We start from the raw sequence: 20,977 nt of genomic DNA on the forward strand, positions 1-20,977 counted from the left end.
ACAGTCGAGGACTGGGTTTGGAAACTTGGAACTGAACTTGGTATGTTTGTGATGTGTGCAGTATGAAAGCAAATGCTTAGCTCATTTCAAGTTCATCTTGAAAGGACACCAAACTGTAGACATGAGGTCATATTACCCTCTAGCTGCCTTGTGTTCTCCAGATGTTGTTTATGAATAGCTTCCAAAAAGGTAGTGTCTTCAACAGATAGACCAACAGTCTGTCAGTGCCTCCAGTCGTCACAGCAGTTAATTTGTGAAAGCAACAGTCAACACACAGGTGGTTGGTATACTGTCAATCATACCTGTATGCAATCTCCAGGGACTCTGCACTGCAGGTAATCATTAAGTGAACTAAGCACAGTTGAAAAGTTGTGAAATTAAACTCACAGAATTCTGGCAGTCAGTTTTATTTCACAAGTTTGTTTCTGTAAAGAGGATGGTAAATTCAAACATTACCTATTAGTTATAAGACGTTTACACGTATGCCAGAACGGTAACATTAAAATTCACTAATCAAATCAAATATTTAAAGCTAATTTTGTCTCCGTCAGCTACTCTGAGGTCTGTGTCCAATTATGTGGTGCACTAATATCAGCATGTTTCTATTATTTTATGTTCTGTTATCATTAGATCTGGGTGTGCAGACATAAAACGTCTCCACAGCCTCTCCAGATGCTGCAGTGGGATGGAAATTACCCAGCACATGCATACCACATCATGATTAAAAATGTCATATTTCAAAGCATTTCCATTTTGACCTTTTTTTCATTTTGTTCCAGAGACAGCCGAACTGGCCACAGGGATTGTACATGTCAGGAATCATAAAGAAGGACTCTGGTGGAATTTTACCCCAGTATTGCTCTACAAAATACTGCAAGCTAATTCACCTCAAAGCAGGCATGTCACAAGCCAAAAAGAGGTTTTCAATAAGATTCTGTCTTGAACCTTAAATTCTGAAACTGATGTCAGAACCCCAGTGAATTACTTCATCTATTGTTAGTTACATTTTCACTGTGTGGCACATATTTATTGCCATGCTTTAGAGTACAACATAAGGTTGATTTATTTTCTTTATCTTTATTTAAAACATATATAAGAAGTCACCAGAACACAGCATTTTGCAACATATTCAGACCACCATATAAAAAAATTAGGGGCCCTATTTGCATTTATTGAAAACCAGTCACCAGTGACAATTACAATTACTGATCTTATATTGAAAATTCAGACAATCAAAACCAAAGAGGTAGAAATCTCACCAGAGACCATATACTACAGGGGAGGCGGAGCACACCGAGTCCTTACATGATTCCAGTAAGACCTGCATGGAAACTGTTGAAGTGAATGAACTGTCTGCATTCATACAGGGTAACCATGTACACAGCAGAAATCAATCAAGTGTCAGGCTTTCTCCGGGTGCCCTCTCAGCAATTAAAAGCTTCAGCCAAAGATTCAATATGGTACCAAGATGATACCAAAATCTCTCAAGTATATAAATTCATACACAGAGTATATATGTACATATATGCAAGGTGACATTGTTGTAGGTAAAGATTATTACGCACTATATGTTAGTATGATGCATGTAAATTGCTCCTCAGGATTAACAGTAGGACAGTACATACAGCATATGCTAATACAATTGCTGTTACTATTGTATAGTTATATTTTATTACTGTTTTATTTATTTATTTATTTTTTGCTTGGTGCTTCAGTTTGGAGCCTTGGAGTTTCAGGCTGTTCAATACCTGTGCTCCTCTTGTTCCTGTGATATGTATCTTGACATTATGTTCTTGTGTGTTACTCTGGGCAAAGACAATTGCCAAAAATAAAGACAGTAATGTTCATGACAATAAATTTTAATTCGGAATATAATGCCCTTTTGAATTGAGTATTTCATAAAGGCAACAACTTCAATAGTTTACATTAAACTTGGTATGATCAAATGCTCTTCATCACAACCTTTCAGCAGTGTAGCTACCATGTCTGCGTTGATGTGCAGTTGGAGTAAATAGTCAGCTGAACTTTCAAGATGAATTAAGAACAACCGCAGAATACGTAATTACCCTTCGAGAGTCTCGAAATTAACAAACGCTGCCGCAACGACAATGTTCATTCATTCATTCTCAATAGGTGTCAGAATCAGCCACTTGGTCTGGCCACTTCGAGTCAGCCATCTCGTAGATCACCAAAAATCTCCATCTAGTGGTAATAGCGTATACCCGCAGTAACCTGCTGCCACCCCGTTCTGTGAAGGCGATACCAGTGCGTTTGAGTTGAAATGCGACCCCGGAGAAGTAAATAAATGGCCACTAAGCACACTAATACATTTTCATATTTGGTTATGATATTACTCATAATGGTTTATCAAGGGTGTCACTTAGCTGGTCGGCTAAATAGCTAGCTAACTTGTCAGCTATTTGAACCCGCTAGATATCCAGTTGTGTTCGAACATACAGAACATGTCAAGAGATGTAGGCTATAAATGACAATTGCAGTATGCTGCAGACGCATCAGCTGTTACAAACATGTTATTGCTGTGTATTTAGTTATGTTATTATAAAAAGGTAATTCAACGCACATTCAAGTTTCTTTACTCTTTGTTGCCATTTTCTGTGTTAACGCATTCAAGTTCGGCCATGTCGTCATTGGTGGTTAACAGAAAATCATGCATGTCAAAACGGCCCTCGATGGTGAAGATGTTATCTGCTTGATTTTATAAAGAAGCAGAAGAACAAACAGGATCGTGTAAAATATATAATTCCAGTCACTACAAGAAATATGTTTTGCAACAATTGGCATATGAATAATAAATGAGATATATCAAGCTCCATTGCTCTCCATGCAACAAGGTAGTCAAACCTGCCCTTTCTGACGAAGCTTGCATCTATGGTATCTGGCGCAGGCTCGGTGCCCGGAGAAAATACAGAGGGGTGCAAAAAAATTCATAAATACTATGTACATATTGGGATTTAAGGAGACAACTGGGGGCGCACTGAGGTCTGTTTGGGGGTACAATGCACCCTTAAGCACTCATATAGCACAATTAATGTAACTAAGTTATGACAAAAGTATTTGCATTGCAACCAATTTAACGAAACAACCTACACTAAGGTCAAGGGCACACCAGTCGGGCATATGTGGAAGCAACTCAAAACATACTTCTGGTTTGCTATCCACCTGCTACAGTACTTTTTGGACAGTTGTCTGTATGACATCTGAGATATTTTCTTGCTGACAGACTTTTTTCCAGACAAACCCCACAGTTCCTTTGTCAAATGGATCAGCATCGCCATTTCACCACCAGTTGTCTTATTGCATGGATGTGGTTGATTTTGCTTTGCTATTAAATCTTGATATCTGCTGTCAAAAACAAAACTGCATTGCTTTGGTTGTGAGTAGCAGCATGTATGTAAAGCAGTGTACTAGCACCAATATGAAAATGAACTTGCAAAGATGCGATATGTACAAGTTGGATATTTACGCACAGTCACACTTTTCTTTGTACTGATCATCATGTGCTTTAGAGGGTTGTCGGTGTGTCAGAGCTTGATTGTCAGGATGAAACTGTCTCAGAAAATATAGAAATAAGTGTGCATCTCTGAAGTGACTTACATTACTTTTGCAATTATTAAGTCATTAGATGTAGCTGAAGGTGGCTGCTATACATTAAATCATGTGAGATGTAGTAGACAACCAAATGGACATGTCCCCCCCCCCCCCCCCCCCACCCCCCCAACCACACAAACAAAAATACACATATACACGACCTCTTTAGTAAACTTGTTAATCAACCTTCCAACTCCAACTAAAACTGCATAAAGATAAAATAACACTACTCCATTTAAAACTCCCCACTTCATGTTTTGACAATATTGTTACTCTACAAAAATAATGACTCATCTGACATATGAGTGCTTGATACCAGGAAGTCTTATAGTGTATCATACATAACACATATAATTAATGTTTTGGAAGTCCCCTTGCATGTAGAGGTGGCTTCACACCTTCAATAAGATCTGGAGGCCTGTCTGTGGTGGGGCATCCCACCAGAACTCCCAGCAGGTTCCCAAGGTTCTTCTGAAGTGCCTTGTGTGCAATTCAGCCCCAAAGGTTCTCAGGGGATTTAAGTCAGGTCACTGTAATGGCCAGCACATAGCATCAGTTTCCTCCTCAAGACACAGTCACATGGCTAAAATAGTGGCAAGTGGTATTATCTAGCTGTCCTATGGCTCCAGAATTTAGGACACAGCATCTTTTATTGTGTAAAGTTTGGCAATGCAGATGTATTTTTGTTATGCTGATGAAGCAAATTTAAATTTGGGTCAGATAAGGCAGCACAATGGATTTTTGCTTTTTCACTCATTGGAACCAGTAGATTGCTCTTATTTATTTATATAAAATGATAGAGACTTTTATTTTAAACCCAAGGTTTAAAATAACATGTTTTTAGGGTGTGGTTATTTTATACATCATAATCTGCTGTCAGTCTTACAAGGACACAAATGTTTAGCAGTAATCATTAAGTCTGCTAAAAAAGGCTCAATAATGTATTCTCATAATCAACATTACCTGTCTCATGTAATTCCCTTCAAATTACGTTGCTACCCACAAGGCCTCTGGTGTGCGTGAGCTGTCAAGAGCCCATGCTCCATCTGCATCAGCATGCAACATGAGGGACCGCTGAATGCAGGGGGAGTGAAGTGCCGCAGCACAGAGGGGCTCTTCACTGTGAATGAATTATGAAGAGATCCAACCACATATTAACAGGCCACCAAGGCTGCTACTATCATCACCAAGCATTCACAAATCAGTTTAGCAGAGGACATCCCAGGCAAAGCGTGTCCAGCAAAGCACCATGCATGGCCTTCATTTTCAGATTCAGACTTCTAGAAAGCTGAGCATGTTGGTCAATTTAAAGCTCCAGGTTTATATTAAATCTATTTTCACATACAAGAGTAAACCATGAATCTAAAATGTACATGTTAGTCCATAAACAGTATGAATATTTAAAAAGTTTCACAGAGGCAACATTCCCATTCTCTAAAGCATGCATGACAAAACAGGCATCTGAGCAAGCTTGTTTTTTTTTGCCTGATCTTAGTTTAAAGCATATGCAGGTTGCTGTTCTAAAACATTTAAGCCATTCTGCTTGTCAGATGTTGATATTTCTTCAAATTGCCTTTTAAACTGAAAGTGTTCAGTGTCACTTCCCTCCTCATCCATTCCCCAGAATGCATTGTGAATCTGAAGGCTTACCTACAACCTGCTGGCATGAAGCTAGCACCCTGCTAAAAATGTTAGAAATTCACATTCCACACAATAAAGCACTAACCACTTCAGTGCATGAAGAGTAGACTATGTACAGCGTGGCTACGTTTTGACTGTATATATACATGAGTGATTTTCAAACATTTAGTAAAAATAAAAGCAAAGAGCAACATTTTAGATTTTTACGATTACATGAACCTTTGAAACATAACAGTAATGTCTGCAGCTTGTATTTTGTCAGAGAAAAATCCATCGTTCCAGCATAAGTAAATATACTGGGCTCTTTGCAGGAGCTATTAATAATCTTGTTAAATCTTTCTCTGCTGTAATAGCTCTCGGAAAATGTGCCGTGTCTGTCACCATAGAATCAAGACTACAATTTGAGTCACAGTGAGTCATAACAGAAAACAAAAGGGAGTTTTTTTTTACATTAAATGTGATGTGTGAAGACTGCAAATAAAAATGTGTGAATCCCTGAATTGCGACAGATAGCAATCTTTTTTTAGCTTAGTGTGCCAATCACAGTGACTTGGGTGATAATGGTGGTCACTGTTGTTCGTGTAACAGGACACAACACGGCCCCTGCTGCGAGACAGAACAATGATGATTGTGGTCACCTCACGGGAACAGCAACTCATCGGCCAGGTTTGGAAATATACCTGAAATTTCACACTACCTCTGCAGATTACTAAATTCTGAGCATGCAGTACTAAACAGCTGTTTACTGCCTTGGTTCTCTAATATTGCTATTACTGCATAAGTGAAGCCAGATATGATTTCTGCTGTCCTATGCATCTATAGGATCAGCAAATGCACCAACCGCATTTGGATTCTGCTTTGTAGATTTTCCAAGGAGATACAAATATGTCACATTTTTATTTTCCAATGTGTTATTGTTTTAACAGTCAAGCTCATTTTTCAGGTTTGCAGCCATAGCTCTAGGCTGTTAATATCTATTATAAAAAATGTAGACTCATAATATTTATTCTGTTTATTATAAAAGTTCTGATTCAGTATTTATTAAATATCTACTTTTTGTGTTGAGACAATGGTTTCGGATTATTATCAGTTATCACTTGTTTTAGTCATAAATCCAAAGATTATAGAATGTGAGTAATATGTTAATTTTTGCAAGGTTGATTTGACACCTCTGGCGTACTGATGTTCAGCTCATTCACTGTAATTCTCTTTTCTTAGCTAATTGGATGTATGTGAAAGCACATGGAGTCAAAATTCAGTAAAGCACATCTCAATACTCATTGAGCCATCAAAATATACTGCAATGGTGCAACATGAGTGACCTCTTGCTTTGAGGCATCGTTATACAGAAGCATAATATTGTATATAATGCATAAATTATGTAGTAATGCTTAAGGTTGCAAGTAAATAAAGGTATGAAAAATGGATTGAAAGGCTAATCTAAACATTTCTAATCATCAGACAGCCTTGATAAGCATGGACTCTAATCACTCTTCTTGTTAACTCTGAACAAAGAAATCAATGTTTTGAAAATAAGAAGCATCATATACACAGTGCTGTTTTTGGAAACTGGTTGTATTTGGAGCCATATGTTGTCAACAGGTGGCGCTCTAACCAAGATACCTTACGAAGCAAGTTGATGGTCTTTTTTCCAAAAGGTGGCACCATGCATTTCACAAAACAACCATTTATATTTTTTGAATTTCCTCTTTGTTTTATACAGAATATTTTGATTCTTCCGTTCAAATTTCAATGTCCCACATGAAAATAAAGTTTAAATTAATGTATTATTTAATGGAATAGAGAAACCTTTCAAAATGCAATATTCTGTTTGAATATTTTCAGTAATCACATCAAAGACTTTTAAAACAATACAAGTACTTTGAAAATACATAAAGCCTGTGATAAATTGCATTTACACTTGCACTTGAATTTAGGGGGTTTATTCTGCAAATGTTTAGCTTTATCCTTCAATCACAAATTTAAGGGAGTATTGCGGTTTTGTACACAAACAAATTATTTACTTTTTTATTTGTTATTTTACTTGCTTCATCTTTGAGTTTGAATTGTGAACATTGTGCACGCCTGTGTGTGTATTTCTGTATGTGTATGAGAGAGGTGAGATTACATTATGATCCACTTTGTGCATCATAGAATAATCAGTTGCGTTGCGTAATTGAAACCTTTCAAAGCTGTGCTGTTCTACATGTTAAAAAATACCTGAAATAGTTTATATTGAAATTATACGAATTCCAAATGTTTATTTGGAAACACATTCACTATAAACCCAATAACCATGGTTATTGGTTAAACGTACACACATTATAAACGCCTAACTAATTAAACTGGGGATGAGACATTTTATCTGACGTGTCATATCACTCCACCCACAGCTGCAACAAATCCACCCTGGCCTTTTTCCAGAAAATTGTTTGCAGTGTAGTCAATTACAGTATCATAACAATGAAACATGTAGTGTGTTTATTAGCATGCATTTCGACTCTAAACCCCAAATATAACTCTCGTAAAGTTTGTTTCACAATTACTGCGGAAAAGACATCTCGCATCCAGTTTTGTATGGTTAGTGATGATACGCAAATTCTCCTTCAGGGTTTGCTTTTGCACTCCGAAGTGAACCAGTAAACCGCTGTCAGTCATTCACAACAAAACATTGAACGTAGCACGGCACTTTTTTTTGGCTTCGCCTCAGCGGAAGAAAAAGTAGTCCCTATTCATTGTCATTCTTCAAATGAAACGTTTTGCCAATTTCTTGTAAAATACGCTGAACCGACAGTAAGACAACCGAAATGTACTAGTTTTCCACTTCAACACATTCTGCTTTTCATAAAATGCACAACACAGCCATTTCAGCACATTAACAGTGACAATCTTAACTTCTTTGCAGTCAAAATACCACACAGTCCAGGCTTTATGAATCTGTTGAGATATATTAACATGGGTGAATGTATCCACAAGTTTTCCTTGAAACCGTTTGACCCTCGTGGACCCTACGCGAAAGAATAATTATCTGGAATTTACCCTAGTGTGTCTTTTGAATAATATCAGAAGATCTTGCATTCCCAATGTGTAAGAATTACGTATAGGCCTATCACCAAAGTAATAATTGGTTAATCAGAGTAATATGCCACTCAGTGCACAGCCAGAAATCAACTGACACAGGCATTTGATACCACAATACATTTGAATTGGAATATTCCGTTCCCATTATTACATCATCTGACAGTGTCTTAATTCGCTAGCACAGACAGCGGGCTATTAAATTGTTGCATCTATTAGTTTATTCATAGATAATACTTTGATACATAGATCTTCATAACAAAGTCTGGGGATTAAGAAGCTCTTGAACATCGTGGTTATCCATAGAATAATCACAGCAACAGCAAAAACAATATATTGTCATACAGTCAACTTTACAGAGAAGCTGATGGCGATATGTAGCCGCATAGAATCCATGATGAAACCAATGTATAAAGTTTCAGTAAAATATGTTTTGTTTAAATTCGTTTTGCACAAAAATGTTTATTGTACATGACGTATCCAGAGGCGCATGTTTAGCTGTTTAAGTACGTGGGATTAAGACCAACAGAACGCAGGAAGGACTTTATTCCCTGAGTTGACAGAAAGTGTGAAGGTACAATATCCTGAAGATAAACAACACACATGTGGCAGATATGTACAAATGACAGCAAGTATTTATTCATGAAAGTAAAAAATGAGATCGGACATACAAATACTTAAAGCTGAAGCCATGCATAGAACGTTGTAGAACTTAACCACGTGACCCGCTCGGCCGTTTCAAAAATTAATGTTACAGAGTCGACCATCAGGTGGCCTATAATAATGCTTCAGTTTAAGCAGCGAATATGTCGTCTTCCACGGACAACTTCGAACTGTCATTCAAGCCCCTTCGGTATGTGAGGGGTTAAGGGATATGATTTAGCCCCGTTTGGCGGAAGGATACAACATCGAACGTCAACGTGGTGCTAAGGTTTGCAAAGCAAAAATGTCTGCCTAAGGGAAACTCGTAAGTTACATTCAGGGAATATTTGGCGAAATATTACTGCAAACGTATCGATTCCGAACTCGATCACACGAGAAGGAGGAAAACGAAGCTTCCATTTTCACATCCGATCGCCCTAGTTGGACTTTTAAACGGGAAAAGGTAAAAATTATGTAGGGAGTTTGGAAAAAAGGGTCTCGGACTGGGGTGAAAGAAGTTGGGATACAAGAAAGACAAGGTTTGGAGTATCTTAATGGTCGGCGTTTGCTTCGCTTCTTTTACTTGACATGGCCTGAGTTACTAATGTTTCTTATCGTATCGCGGGCAGGTTATTATCCATGTATACACTGTATTTGTACGTTAATTATAACCAACCTACAGGTTTTCCTTTTCTGTCACTGAATGAGTTATACCCAGGGAACCACCAATATTCCCAAATAACAAAACGAACCAATACACCATTATTGTAGTTAAAGTGTACCGCGGCAAACGCGGCCCACGAATTCTTTTAAGTTAGTTTGTTGCAAACGAGGTTTATACGATTAAGTAACAGTAACCGTACCGTTGCCGTCCGGGCTAAAAATTTGATGATGCTTTGCTGACTGTAGCAAATGACACTGGTCGTGTTAGCGTCGCGCACTGAGGGACGCGGCGTTCTGCGCAAATTGGGCTCCAGCGTTTCATAAGTCTATCGACATGTGGGAAGCTATGTCTTCATAACCACATACTCATTAGTTCTTCGATCAATCCGGGTTTGGAGCACCGTGAAGGATAATCACATAGCGTATGCATTCTCGGTGGTAGAAAGGTAAATGCCTATATATTTACTTCTGTTTGGCAGTAGATTGCCAACATTAGTTTCAGTACCCCCGAATCAGTTGCACGCTTTTTTTTCGGACAACGACTGTAAATTGTTTTTGAGCGTAATTGTAATATTCGTTGTATTTTTTTTTATTAGACCTGTCAGGGTGGACATTAACGCAAGTTAAAACAAGAAGTAAGTTAGACTATATTGGTTAATGCAAGAAGTATTGTGTTAAACTATATTAGTTTTGTTCAACGTTGGAATTTGATGATACCAGAATTTCCCCACTTTGTGGTACAGTTAAAATTTGATTTTGTTACAAGAAAAGTGCTGGCCATTCTGATGAAACAGCTGAAAATGGCTACGTTTTGCGTGCTTTCATTTTATAGGTGCGAAGGACCGCAAAGATGAATCCTCAGCAGCGGATTGCCGCTATTGGAACGGATAAGGAATTGAGCGATCTGCTGGATTTTAGCGCGGTAGGACATTGTTCAATCCGTGTAGTTGGACGATGCTGAAATTCTAATTTTTGGTTTCTAAGGAAATTGGTTGAACAGTTCAGTCGTGGGTGATATTCAAAGCTGTCTCTTGTTGCATGAATATTGACACTTTAACTAATAAAATAAATGATGCAGTGCCATGCATTAGGTTGGCTGTATTCTAACAGAACCCATCTCTAAAGTTTTAGCTTTTATAAGCTCAAAATGATTATTTACTGTGTAATCGAACATGTTACACATGTAATTTAGCTAGTCTATCTCTAGATGAAAGGGGCCTGAAAGTGTGTGTGTGTGTGTGTGTGTGTGTGATTCTGTCAGTGTACATGGAATCAAAGGAGTCAAATACATCCTTATATCCTCCTCTAGATGTTTTCTCCACCTGTAACCAGTGGGAAAAACCGGCCTACTACTCTGGGAAGCAGTCAGTTCAGTGCTTCAGGTAGGACTGCCACTCAGAAAATAATTTTGTAACGGTTGTTTGTGTCCCACCTTCATTGCCTGATAACCCCAGTCTTTCACACCTGTCCTTTGCATTGTTTTAATGGTTGCCATTTGCACATACAAAATAATTGATTAGCAGTAGCTGAAAGGTTTCTGTTAGGTCCCATTGCGTTTTAGAAATTATTTTTAGTTACTCTTAGGTGGGAGCCGAGAGTTATGCATAGGACCTGCGCTCATCTTAAATCTGATTCATTTTTCTCCTCTGCGAATCATGCATATGCTTTGCACATCTGGTGTCTGAAACATTATATGTCCACCTGGAATTGGTATCCAGTGACAGTGGTGAGGGCGTGTAAGGAAGGAAGAGTTACGATGACAAATAAATGGAATAAGGATTTTTCTCTTTTCTGAATAAGACTGCATTTGTGTGATAGCTCCTGCCATTTTTGCAAGGTTCATATTTTGTCCAGCATAGTGCTATTATGAAATTTTGAATTTTTTTAAAAAAATTGTGTGAAAGTGCATTGATATTTTTTGCTTGTTTGGTGATAATATATGTAGTGCTTTCTATTGTAGCTCTGGTAGATTGTGTGCAGTTGGGTACAAGAAAATGATTGTATTCAGTTTGTCTGAAAAATATTTATGTGGCTTAGACACACTATTTTGCTCACAGTCTTTTTAATCAGATATCAAAATTGTTGATAAAGATCATATTGATTGTGTTATGTACATGTGGTAAAATATTACATAGCCCTTGTTAATTACTGCTATTTATTTATTCACTGAGTACATTGCTTTATTTTGATAACTAATTTGGACAATCTGAAGGCACTTGAACTATTGTGTTTTTTGTTTACTTTTGATAAGATTATTTCCTTATCCTCTTTCGGTTGTGATGTAAATAAGGGGATTCCTCTATCTCATGCATGCGCCTGTCCCCTATCCGCCACCACCAGTTAAGTTGTTTAGAAGTGGGCGGTGATTTCCTGTATCTTAGGTTCCCCAAAGACTGGGCAATTCTTGTGGTTTTCACACATTTCAAAAACCAGTGAATGGAGGACGCATTGTGATTTAGTTGTGCACTTCCAGGTCGTCTGTGCTTTTGGAGGGGGGGGGGGGGGGGTGGCGCATGTGTGCGTGTGTGTATGCTGTGTGTGTATGAATGACCGCATGGACTCGCTTGTGCCTGCTTCGGAAGTGTTCTGCCGCTCTTCACATTTCGATAGAGTGCTTCTGAAAAGCCTAAAAGCTCTTGCTGTAGCGGGGAAGTACATGTGAGTTTTGCAGGATCTTTCACCAAAACAGATCTATTGTCTTATCTGATTCTGGAGAAAGGCAACAATGGGGCACTATAACTCTGGAATAATTCTGTTATGTCTGGTAACAAAGCCATGCTTGTAGTAAGTTATCCTCCATATAAAGGACACACTTTCTAGTGGATAACTGAATACCAAGACAAAAGATGCAAAAAAAAAAAAAAAAGCTCTTTTGTGACTCAAGCTGTGTAATTGTTTAGATATGTTTAAGAGCACATTTTAACAAAAAATACAGACAAAGAACACAAATGCTCAATTTGATACTCCTTAAAAGTGGAGACAGGGGGTCTGGTTCGGTTATTTCCATGCTGATATCAAAGGAAGGATGAAACGGTACGGTGAGCATTAAAAATAGAGGTAGCTGATTGTTTTCTTTCAGTGATCATTTTTTTGAAAGTGCTGCTCCCACAACCTACTTTAAAAAAGCTGACCCAAGATTTTTAAGCAAAAACATTTTTCAGAAGAAGAGTTCATGTTCGGATATGAGTAAAAAAGAACAGCACTTTATGATTTAATATAGCATGGAATTTATGGACATCATGTGACTCGCTGTGTTTATGTCTTATACACCAGGCATGCTCAGACAGGCCGCTAAAATTAGCCAGCCAGTCCTGAACCTTTGCTTCTGTCCCTCTAAACGATAATAGAGGTTTATTTTTCCCCCAGGTGCGAGCTGGCAGAGCTAGTTGTCTTTTTTGAAGTCCCAAGAAGATGTCCGAATCTTTCAGTACCATTAGACCCTTTGCAGCAATTGCAAACAAACATGACATCATCAGTATTCCTAAGCAGGAAGCTGATAAATCAGTGTGAAATCAGTATAGACTTATGTCAACCATTTCAGGAAAGACAGGGTTAATTCTCACCTTCCTATCACACCTGTGAATGGAGTAAATTATCATGGCTGCTGATACACTACCTTACCCATGTAATAACATTTCAAGGGATTTTGTGGAAAAAGAGTATAAGAGCCACACTTATTTTAAAGACTATTTTTGTGCAGTTTGAATCCAGCATGTGGCTGTAGTCATTTATTAGTCTTGTTTGGTAAGAATGTTTGATTCATTATTTATAATGGTGTTTATAATTTTGTCCAACCAGAGGCTACTGCTGTCGTGCTAAAGAGAAAAAAAAAGAATAATTTAGTTGTGTCATAAAGGACACAGGCATGTATAAGGGATAACCACTGAGCCTTTATGTTGGTTGTAAAAGTTTACAGTTTCTTTGTTGGCTCATGGAAAAAGTCTACTCCAGGCTGGTGTGTACAGCTTCAAGAAAAGGTCACATGAAATTATTCCAGTGATTTGAATTGATCTCATTTTTTGTTGTTTAAAAATCTTAAAACAACAATATACTCTGCTGTCTGCTAGCACATTTTGTTTTTTATTCTTCTTCACCGTTTCGTATCAGCAGGAGTTGGAGTTGGCAACACTTCCTGTTTGTCTGTGTGCTGGTAGGGTATATGCTCCACCCCCTGGAGGGGGGTTCAGTGGGTAATAGGAATTTGGCTTTCCCTGAGGGGGTGGACGTGTGCGTTGGGTTTTCCCTGAGGTGCGCTATATGTCGCGCTATATAACGGTTGCGACGCCTGTGAGCCGGGCTAACCCTGAATGGGTCATAAGCGTGGAGCTCTCTGCGGGGTTCATGTGCACTGGCTGGTTGGCATTGGGCTCTGCAGCCAGCGGAGGCTCCTGCCTCCTCCCCAGCTCGCTGCTCAGTGATGTGCAGGTGGCTCGGCCCTCTCTGCAGCGCCCCCTAACCTCGCCCGCACAGCATCCGAGCATCCGCACGCTTGCCGGAGTTTGATCATGGAGATAAGAGCCATGAGGTTTGCCAACTGAAAACAAAAAAGCAAAAAACAAAACCTTGCTGCTGCAAGAGCTGCCGGCTGCTTCCTCCTTTTGTGGGCTCTGAAGTTAGAGGGAGAAAACTGACTGGAAGATGGGCTGCATGTGTGTTTTTGTCTCTGATGAGAAAACTGGCTGAAAAAGATAATAGAGGCTATTTCCGTTCTGGGGAGAAAATATGATTCCAAAGAAATGACCAGAGGTAAACAAAATGTATGTCAACAGAAGAAAGTCGCTGATCCAGAGTGCGGGAAAGTCAGTCAGTTCTGTCACAGGGCAGCCGGAGGAAATACACCCAGGTCCGCCCGCGTCAGCCGGGACAGGCTCGATGGGAAGCAGTTGTCACACGCCAAACTTGGCAGGTCAGCGAGAGCTCCTTGGCTCGCGAACCGACTTTTTATTTTTCTTAGCGCGTACCATTCCCTGGGGTCCTCCACCACAGAGGAAGTGCACACGTTCATCCTGCTGGTCTTCCAGCGTTGCGTTTGGGCTGCTTTAATGGTCTGCGGCACTGAGAGCGGGAGGCCTGTGAGAAGCAGGCAGGGCGGTACCGTACGGGGTGCTGCCGTCGTGCTCCGTCCGTTCAGCCTGGCTTTAGATCTTACTTAATAACCGAACGTGTTTCAGGATGGCTTCAATTGCAGGCATGTAGACCTCTCGGGTTTGCTGTTGTGCTCTTCAGCCGGGCCCGGGTGTTCAATTTGTCTTTGTTATGAGCAGAAGAGAGTGGCAGGAATACAGGCAGCTGCGATTAATGGCCGGCCGAGGCATCAGCGGTTAGGTCATGAACTTTGTATAATCCCTTATCTCCCAGATCGCCTCACCGGTAGAACCCCCCTGTACGCTCACGTTTGCAGTCAGGATGCTTGTGCTTATTTATCCCGGTAGTACTGGAACCAGATAGTGTGACCTAGGGCCTCGACTGGCTGCTTTTCCATTGCCTCACCTGCAACCAGAACTGCATCGCATCACGCCACGCTGAACGCTGGCAGCGACCCAGGCGGAGACGACCGTCTGGGCTTCGTCAGCGGTCTGAGGCTGAGGGTATGCGACAGAAGAAGGGGCTCCCGAGGAGCTCAGCGGTTAAAGCGGTCACTTTGAGTGCAAGCTGAGCTCCAGGACCAGGGTCCGATCCCAGCTGTGTCGTCAGCCGACGATAACCGAGAGCCCGCGGGCTCATTCTGCTGGGTATAGGGATGGGAGATCAGCCAGGGTTTCCTAGTCTCACCGCTCTCAGGCACCCTGTGATTCGTCAGCGGAGTGGCGCCTATCCTCCAATGAGCCCCTGCTCCACTGCAGAACACTGTGATTGGAGGATCTCACTTCAGTGTTTTGTCCTGCGTACAGTGGTTGCCATGGTGATACGAGTCGAGTTAACAGCTGGTGATTCCACAAAATAGGGGGTGGTACAAGTGGAAAACACAAAAACAAAGAAGTACAATAATTTAAAAAAAGTTAATAAATTTCACATCGTTACATCCGCGCCAGTTGTTTGTGGTGGCCAGTGACAGCATTGTTCGTTTTCCCCAGTTGCTGTCCTCAATTTTTAGCAAGGAAGGGAGTAACACAGTTGTGCCACTTGCGGACTCCGCCCACAGCTAGCTACTAAGTAGGCCAGCCCCAGTAAGGCTAGCGGGCAGCGCTGACAAGGGTCAGCATGACATAAAAGATAATGGGAAACCACCAAGCGAGCCAGCCTGGTTCCAGCTTTATGCACAAAACTGGGTCACGTTCCAGACAGCTCCACCGGACGCCGTGTCCCTTCGATTGTTAGATATACGGCAAGGCTCACCATACATACAGTAGTCATAGAAACCAGCCCTCTCTGTTCACATTGATTCGCTTTATGTGTCTTCTAAATTATCATTAAACGTCCTAAACAAAATTATGCGGCTCTGCTGCACACAAGTACTAACAGACATGGTGGTCGATTTTTATTTCTTACTGTGATCCTTTTTTAACCAATGCTGTAAGGTAAAACTTTATTTCTGTAAATGTGCTACTTTGACATTTACAGTACCTTAAATCAAATTATTGTAATGCTGTTAGCTGTGTAATATCCACCCACTTTTCGAGTTAAGAGCATGCCTGTGAAAATGTGTGTTTTTGCTCAGTTGATTCCCCGATGCTACGACTGAAATGTAAATATGACAGCACTGCTGTTTGATTGGAAAGGGCCTAATGGGTTAATAGTTCTTTATGATGTATGTCCTGGGAAGGGGCTTTTAAGAGGCATATATTGACTGTAAATGAACAAGGTTTTGCATATTTAATTCTGTAATGCCCCTTTTTAAACATATAAAGCTTAAGTACTTAATTAAAATTAAAAGTTGTTTGGTTAGACGTACACAGCGTTTGAATGTAAAGCATTTCTAGTTGCATGCCCAACTGTAGCCTTTCCCCAGGCCTCATTCTCAGAATCTTCCCGAGTTCTACCGAAATCTGAGAATGAATTGAAAATGATCTCCAGTTTGGTTTACATGTTAAATGATAATTGGAAGGTACACTAATAGTAATTTGTCATAGAGCAGTCCAGATAGTCCTTTTAATCAGTCTCAAGGTTATTAAGATAACAAACCCCCTGGTGGGATGCTCCAGTATTGACTGGTTTGCATGTTTAAGTATGCATGCACGTGCCTGTGTAGCATACAGTGTTTAAGTATCAGGTCACCGGCTGAGATAACAATTATTTTTTCGAACAGGGATGAGGTGTGAGAGGAGAAAAGCAGCACTGACTCTACTGGCCCTTATTTGGACAGCAGCATCCGTGTAATGAAATGTTCTTATGCAGAAAAATGCGAAAGCTTTTTATCTGTGTTTGAGTGTTCCAGCAAGGAAATCTGTCTGCAGTTTACATTAGACTCTCTAAAGGAATTTTGCCATTGACATTCTTCAGCAGACAGATGAGAAAAACACAGTCAGTGACTCCATCGCTGTCACCAATATAAAGCCTATAGCAGTGTTGTCTTTCTTGATGTCTAGAAGCATCCATTTTTAATCCAGATCCCTCCCTAATGTGACCTACTGTGTATGATAATATGCCCTGTAAACATGCGGTTGTTTACAGGAAAATTGCAGACAAAATGTAAAATTGGTGGGATTCTCTGTTGCAAAAAGACATGCACATGATAGAAATAAAATGAGAGAAATCAAACGTATGATCAACATGTGACATCCAAACGTGGATGGACCATGCGACCTTTCAGAGGATCTTCAGCTTTTCTGAATTCAGTGAAGTGTCTTTGGGTGGATTTCAGGCAGATTTAAGAGTCTTTGAAAATGCAAATTCAAGGATAATGATTAAGCAGCATGGTTAATTCTGGGCGGCTATTGTAAAGCATGTGTGTGTCGTTGCAAAGAAGAAATAGCAGATTGCCACAGTCAGTGCAAAGTTAACAGCACCCAAAATGGGGTGATTGCTTACGGTAATGCGAGAGTTCAACTGTTATGGCGCTGTCAGCAGATCTCCTCATGATAACATGCAGTTGACTTGCCTTTCATACAGATACAGCAGGTAGTTAGCCTTGTTTCCTGTTGTATCCTTTTGATGGACACTAAACACAATTGCCTTCCATGTTGGTAATGACTGTCTGCTCCAGTCTGGCTGCTTCTTAATCTATAGTTGTGGATTAGTAAATAGCGTTTCATGTGCTCATTAATTATTAATGAGCAGGTAAAAATCAGAATTAGCATCATTCCGAATTATTCATTATTCACTCAGTGAGAGGTTACAATTGAGTCTTGTATTATTTTGCAAAAAAAAAGAAAAAAGGTATCGTGAAGAACTTGGAAAAGTACTTGGCATGCATTCTCAGATAATTTCTTACATGAAACAAAAAAGCGGGAAAAAACTGTGCCACATGTGGCATAATATGTGACGATAGAAAAGGTGACAAAAGTCTACTTGAGCGCCGCTTATCTTCAAAGCCTTTTCAATGGATTTGCGAATTTTTTTTTTGTTTAAAACTGCCTTTGAAGCATGCTTTTATTTTGTAATGAATTATTTCAAAGCAGATGTAATATTTATAACCTCAACAGCTTCTTTCAGTTGAAGACCGAGGCGGAGGGATGGTGTGGGGGGGGACTTAAACACTTCTTTTGCGAGACAAACTGAATGTTTTTCTTAGGAAGCTGGCAGCACTCAGGAAGGCTCTCAGCCTTTTTCCCCATCTTTGCTGATTTCAGTTCACTTAAACTCTGATTGTTGAGGGCGTGCTTATGCAAATCGGCATTAGAGCTGATGGCCGCGTCTCTCGCCAAGCGCGCTTCCCTTCGGAGAACTTGCAAGCCGAGACAAGTTTTTACTGGGGCTTGAGGTGTCATTAGTAATCGGTTTAATACGCAGATGCAGAAAAAGAGATCAATTCGGAAATTCACATCCACACATACTTTTTTTAATATAAATATATATGTAAATATATACGTGTATGCCAATGTGCATCGGTCTGGCAGAATTTCTGTCAAGCAGTCCCATCCCGAGCCTTTGTTAAATCAGCCCGCTTGCGTTTGAGAAGCCTCTCTGTGTTGCGGAAGGCTCTTCCCTTCTTCCCCGAGGCAGCTGTTTATTTTTAGATAACCTGCAGCCCGCTCCACGAACCGTGGGCCGCGCAGGTCTGTGATGCGTCGAAATCCCACCAGTTCAAATCAGTGCCTTCTTCTGGCACAGGGCCCCCGCTACTGCGGGGAGGATTCAGTCGGAGTTTGGACAGCTTTCATTTATGTATCACAGGTCACCGCCCGGCTTGGTTACAGAGAAATCGTGCTGTTGCCATAGCGATGGAGGTCCTTTGAAGGCAGGTTACTTGGCACATCTTTCGCATCAAGAGGTTAGCGCATCAAAACGCAGTGCGGTTAAATCGTACTGCCAAAAATGATTTCCGATTAATATCGGTCACTTTATTGCCATTATTGACTCCCTCCAAACTCGGTAGAGGAATCTTATCTCCAAGTTTAAGTTGTAAAAGACATTTTAAATCTAGCCTGACGTCTGTGAGATTTTATTTCAAAAGGGTTTAACCATAACCTGACTTGGTGCATTTTTTGGGATCAAACAAAACTGATAAGCAGAAGCATTCTGTAGAGGGAGTCTGTGCTGTGTTGCACTTTTAATTTACATTTTGCTGATTTTGTTTAGCTAACACCATATGGAGGGGAAGTGCATGTGTCGTGAACTCGTGTGATTTTGTTTTTTCACGTTTCGTCCTTGGTGGTGTTTCGTTGGTTCTGAGTTCATCTTGGCACGGAGCGAGCGGCCCTTCTCCTTGACCACACGCGGCCCCTGCCGAAACGGAGCCGAGACACTCCAAACTTCCCCCCCATCTCTGCCGCCGCGGCTGCGGGCTCGGAAGCCCTTTAAGAGGGGCGGGGGGGGGGGGGGGGGTGGTTTTTGTTCCAGGTGGGGAGAGGTGTCAGAAGGACCCTTGGGGGAGTCACGCATGCGCGGTGCTGGCGGCGTGCTGGCGCTCTCCCTCGCAGTGGGAACACCTGCCCAGGGCCGAACAGGCCCGCTGCCAGCCCTCGCAGTCACCGCTGTGGGAATATTGAACAGAACAGCTCGCATATCTATAAGTCAAAGGGAATTTGAAGAGGCATTTAGGCTGCTCAGGAATATAATGGCGGGTGAGACGGATAAGGGAGAAGGGTGGGGCCTGGAGCACACTACACGATTAAAGCCCTGATTTAGCCATCCGCGCGAGCCAGCCTGTGATCTGGCAGCCTCTGTTTCTGAGGCTCGGTACGTGCGTGCTGAAGTCAGGATGCTGTGCATTGTGCAGTATTTTAGTTTTAGAGTAGATAGATATTTATCTGCCAGCATGATTGGATCACATGAAGACCTTTGGCTCCGTTTCTGACATAGCAGAAAATATGAGTCAGGCCCACCTTAAATTGAACACCCAGTAAAAAATGACCATTTGAGAAGGTCATCAAAACAGCAAAACAATCATCATTATCAACATGCCTCAATATTAACTGGTTAGTCATCTCTTACATCAGTGCTTGCAACGCACTTCTGTAGAATATTTGTGTGTAAAGTCCTCACTCCACATGAACAGCTTTTTGTAAGACTGTGAAGCAGAGGGGTAAAATTCAGACTCACTCCCTGCATTCGGGGGGTAATTGCAGCTGTACCGTGAGGGAAGGACTTATTCTGCTTAGCCCAACTGCCATGATTCCACAGAAAGAAGTCAGGGCCACATCATATAGTGTGACAGGTAACACAAGCTCGCAATTTCCAAACAGTGCATAATGCGTTCCAGGCTTAAATTAGGAGAATGAATAGGGTGCATTGTGTTCACCAGGCCCGATTCCTGAAGCATTCTTTGGGTCTCCTGTTGAATCGTCAGAACCCCTCAAACCCACACAGTCCTGAGGTGAGGTCATTCACTGGGACCTGCCTGAAGCCACCAGGCCTTAAAAGCATTATTCACCGCCCAGCCCTCCGCATACTTTTGAAAAACCGGTGGTTGTTTTTAAAGTATTTTGTTTTTAGCAAATATTCATCGTCATACACAGATAACTTGTGATGTCTGTACAGACTTCTTCTGCCTCGACATGTACATCAGTAGTGCTTCAGCCATACAGTGGCCATGACAACCACAGACCTGCCAAACCACAGCTTGTATGTGATGTGGCTTTGCTACAACATTGCATTTGCCTCCTTAGTGTTGCTTATTCATATGGCTTTCCTGGGTGACTTCCAGAGCATTACAATTTACAGTATAGAATACCAAGGCAAATAAAAAGGTGTGGAACAGTCCATAGCATGCAGCTACCACAAACCATGAGGCTAGTTCACCTCT

General features: G+C 40.9%; 1 protein-coding gene across 4 annotated transcripts in view; it reads left to right on the forward strand.

Annotated features, from left to right (window-relative positions):
- The first annotated feature begins 9,277 nt into the window (after positions 1-9,277).
- The window catches only part of tcf12 (transcription factor 12), a 99,226-nt gene continuing 87,526 nt past the window's right edge, over positions 9,278-20,977 (forward strand). For 2 of the 4 annotated variants that reach the window (XM_036543539.1, XM_036543541.1), the window contains exons 1-3: positions 9,278-9,433; positions 10,466-10,555; positions 10,943-11,015. In XM_036543539.1, coding sequence (XP_036399432.1) covers positions 10,484-10,555; positions 10,943-11,015 — 145 coding nt within the window. In that variant the 5' untranslated portion in view covers positions 9,278-9,433; positions 10,466-10,483. Of the gene's footprint in view, positions 9,434-10,056; positions 10,080-10,465; positions 10,556-10,942; positions 11,016-20,977 lie in introns of those variants that run through there. The other 2 variants (XM_036543540.1, XM_036543543.1) reach the window with 2 other exon arrangements.

This window comes from Megalops cyprinoides, chromosome 13 (assembly GCF_013368585.1).
Source record: "Megalops cyprinoides isolate fMegCyp1 chromosome 13, fMegCyp1.pri, whole genome shotgun sequence".
NCBI classification, from domain to species: domain Eukaryota; kingdom Metazoa; phylum Chordata; class Actinopteri; order Elopiformes; family Megalopidae; genus Megalops; species Megalops cyprinoides.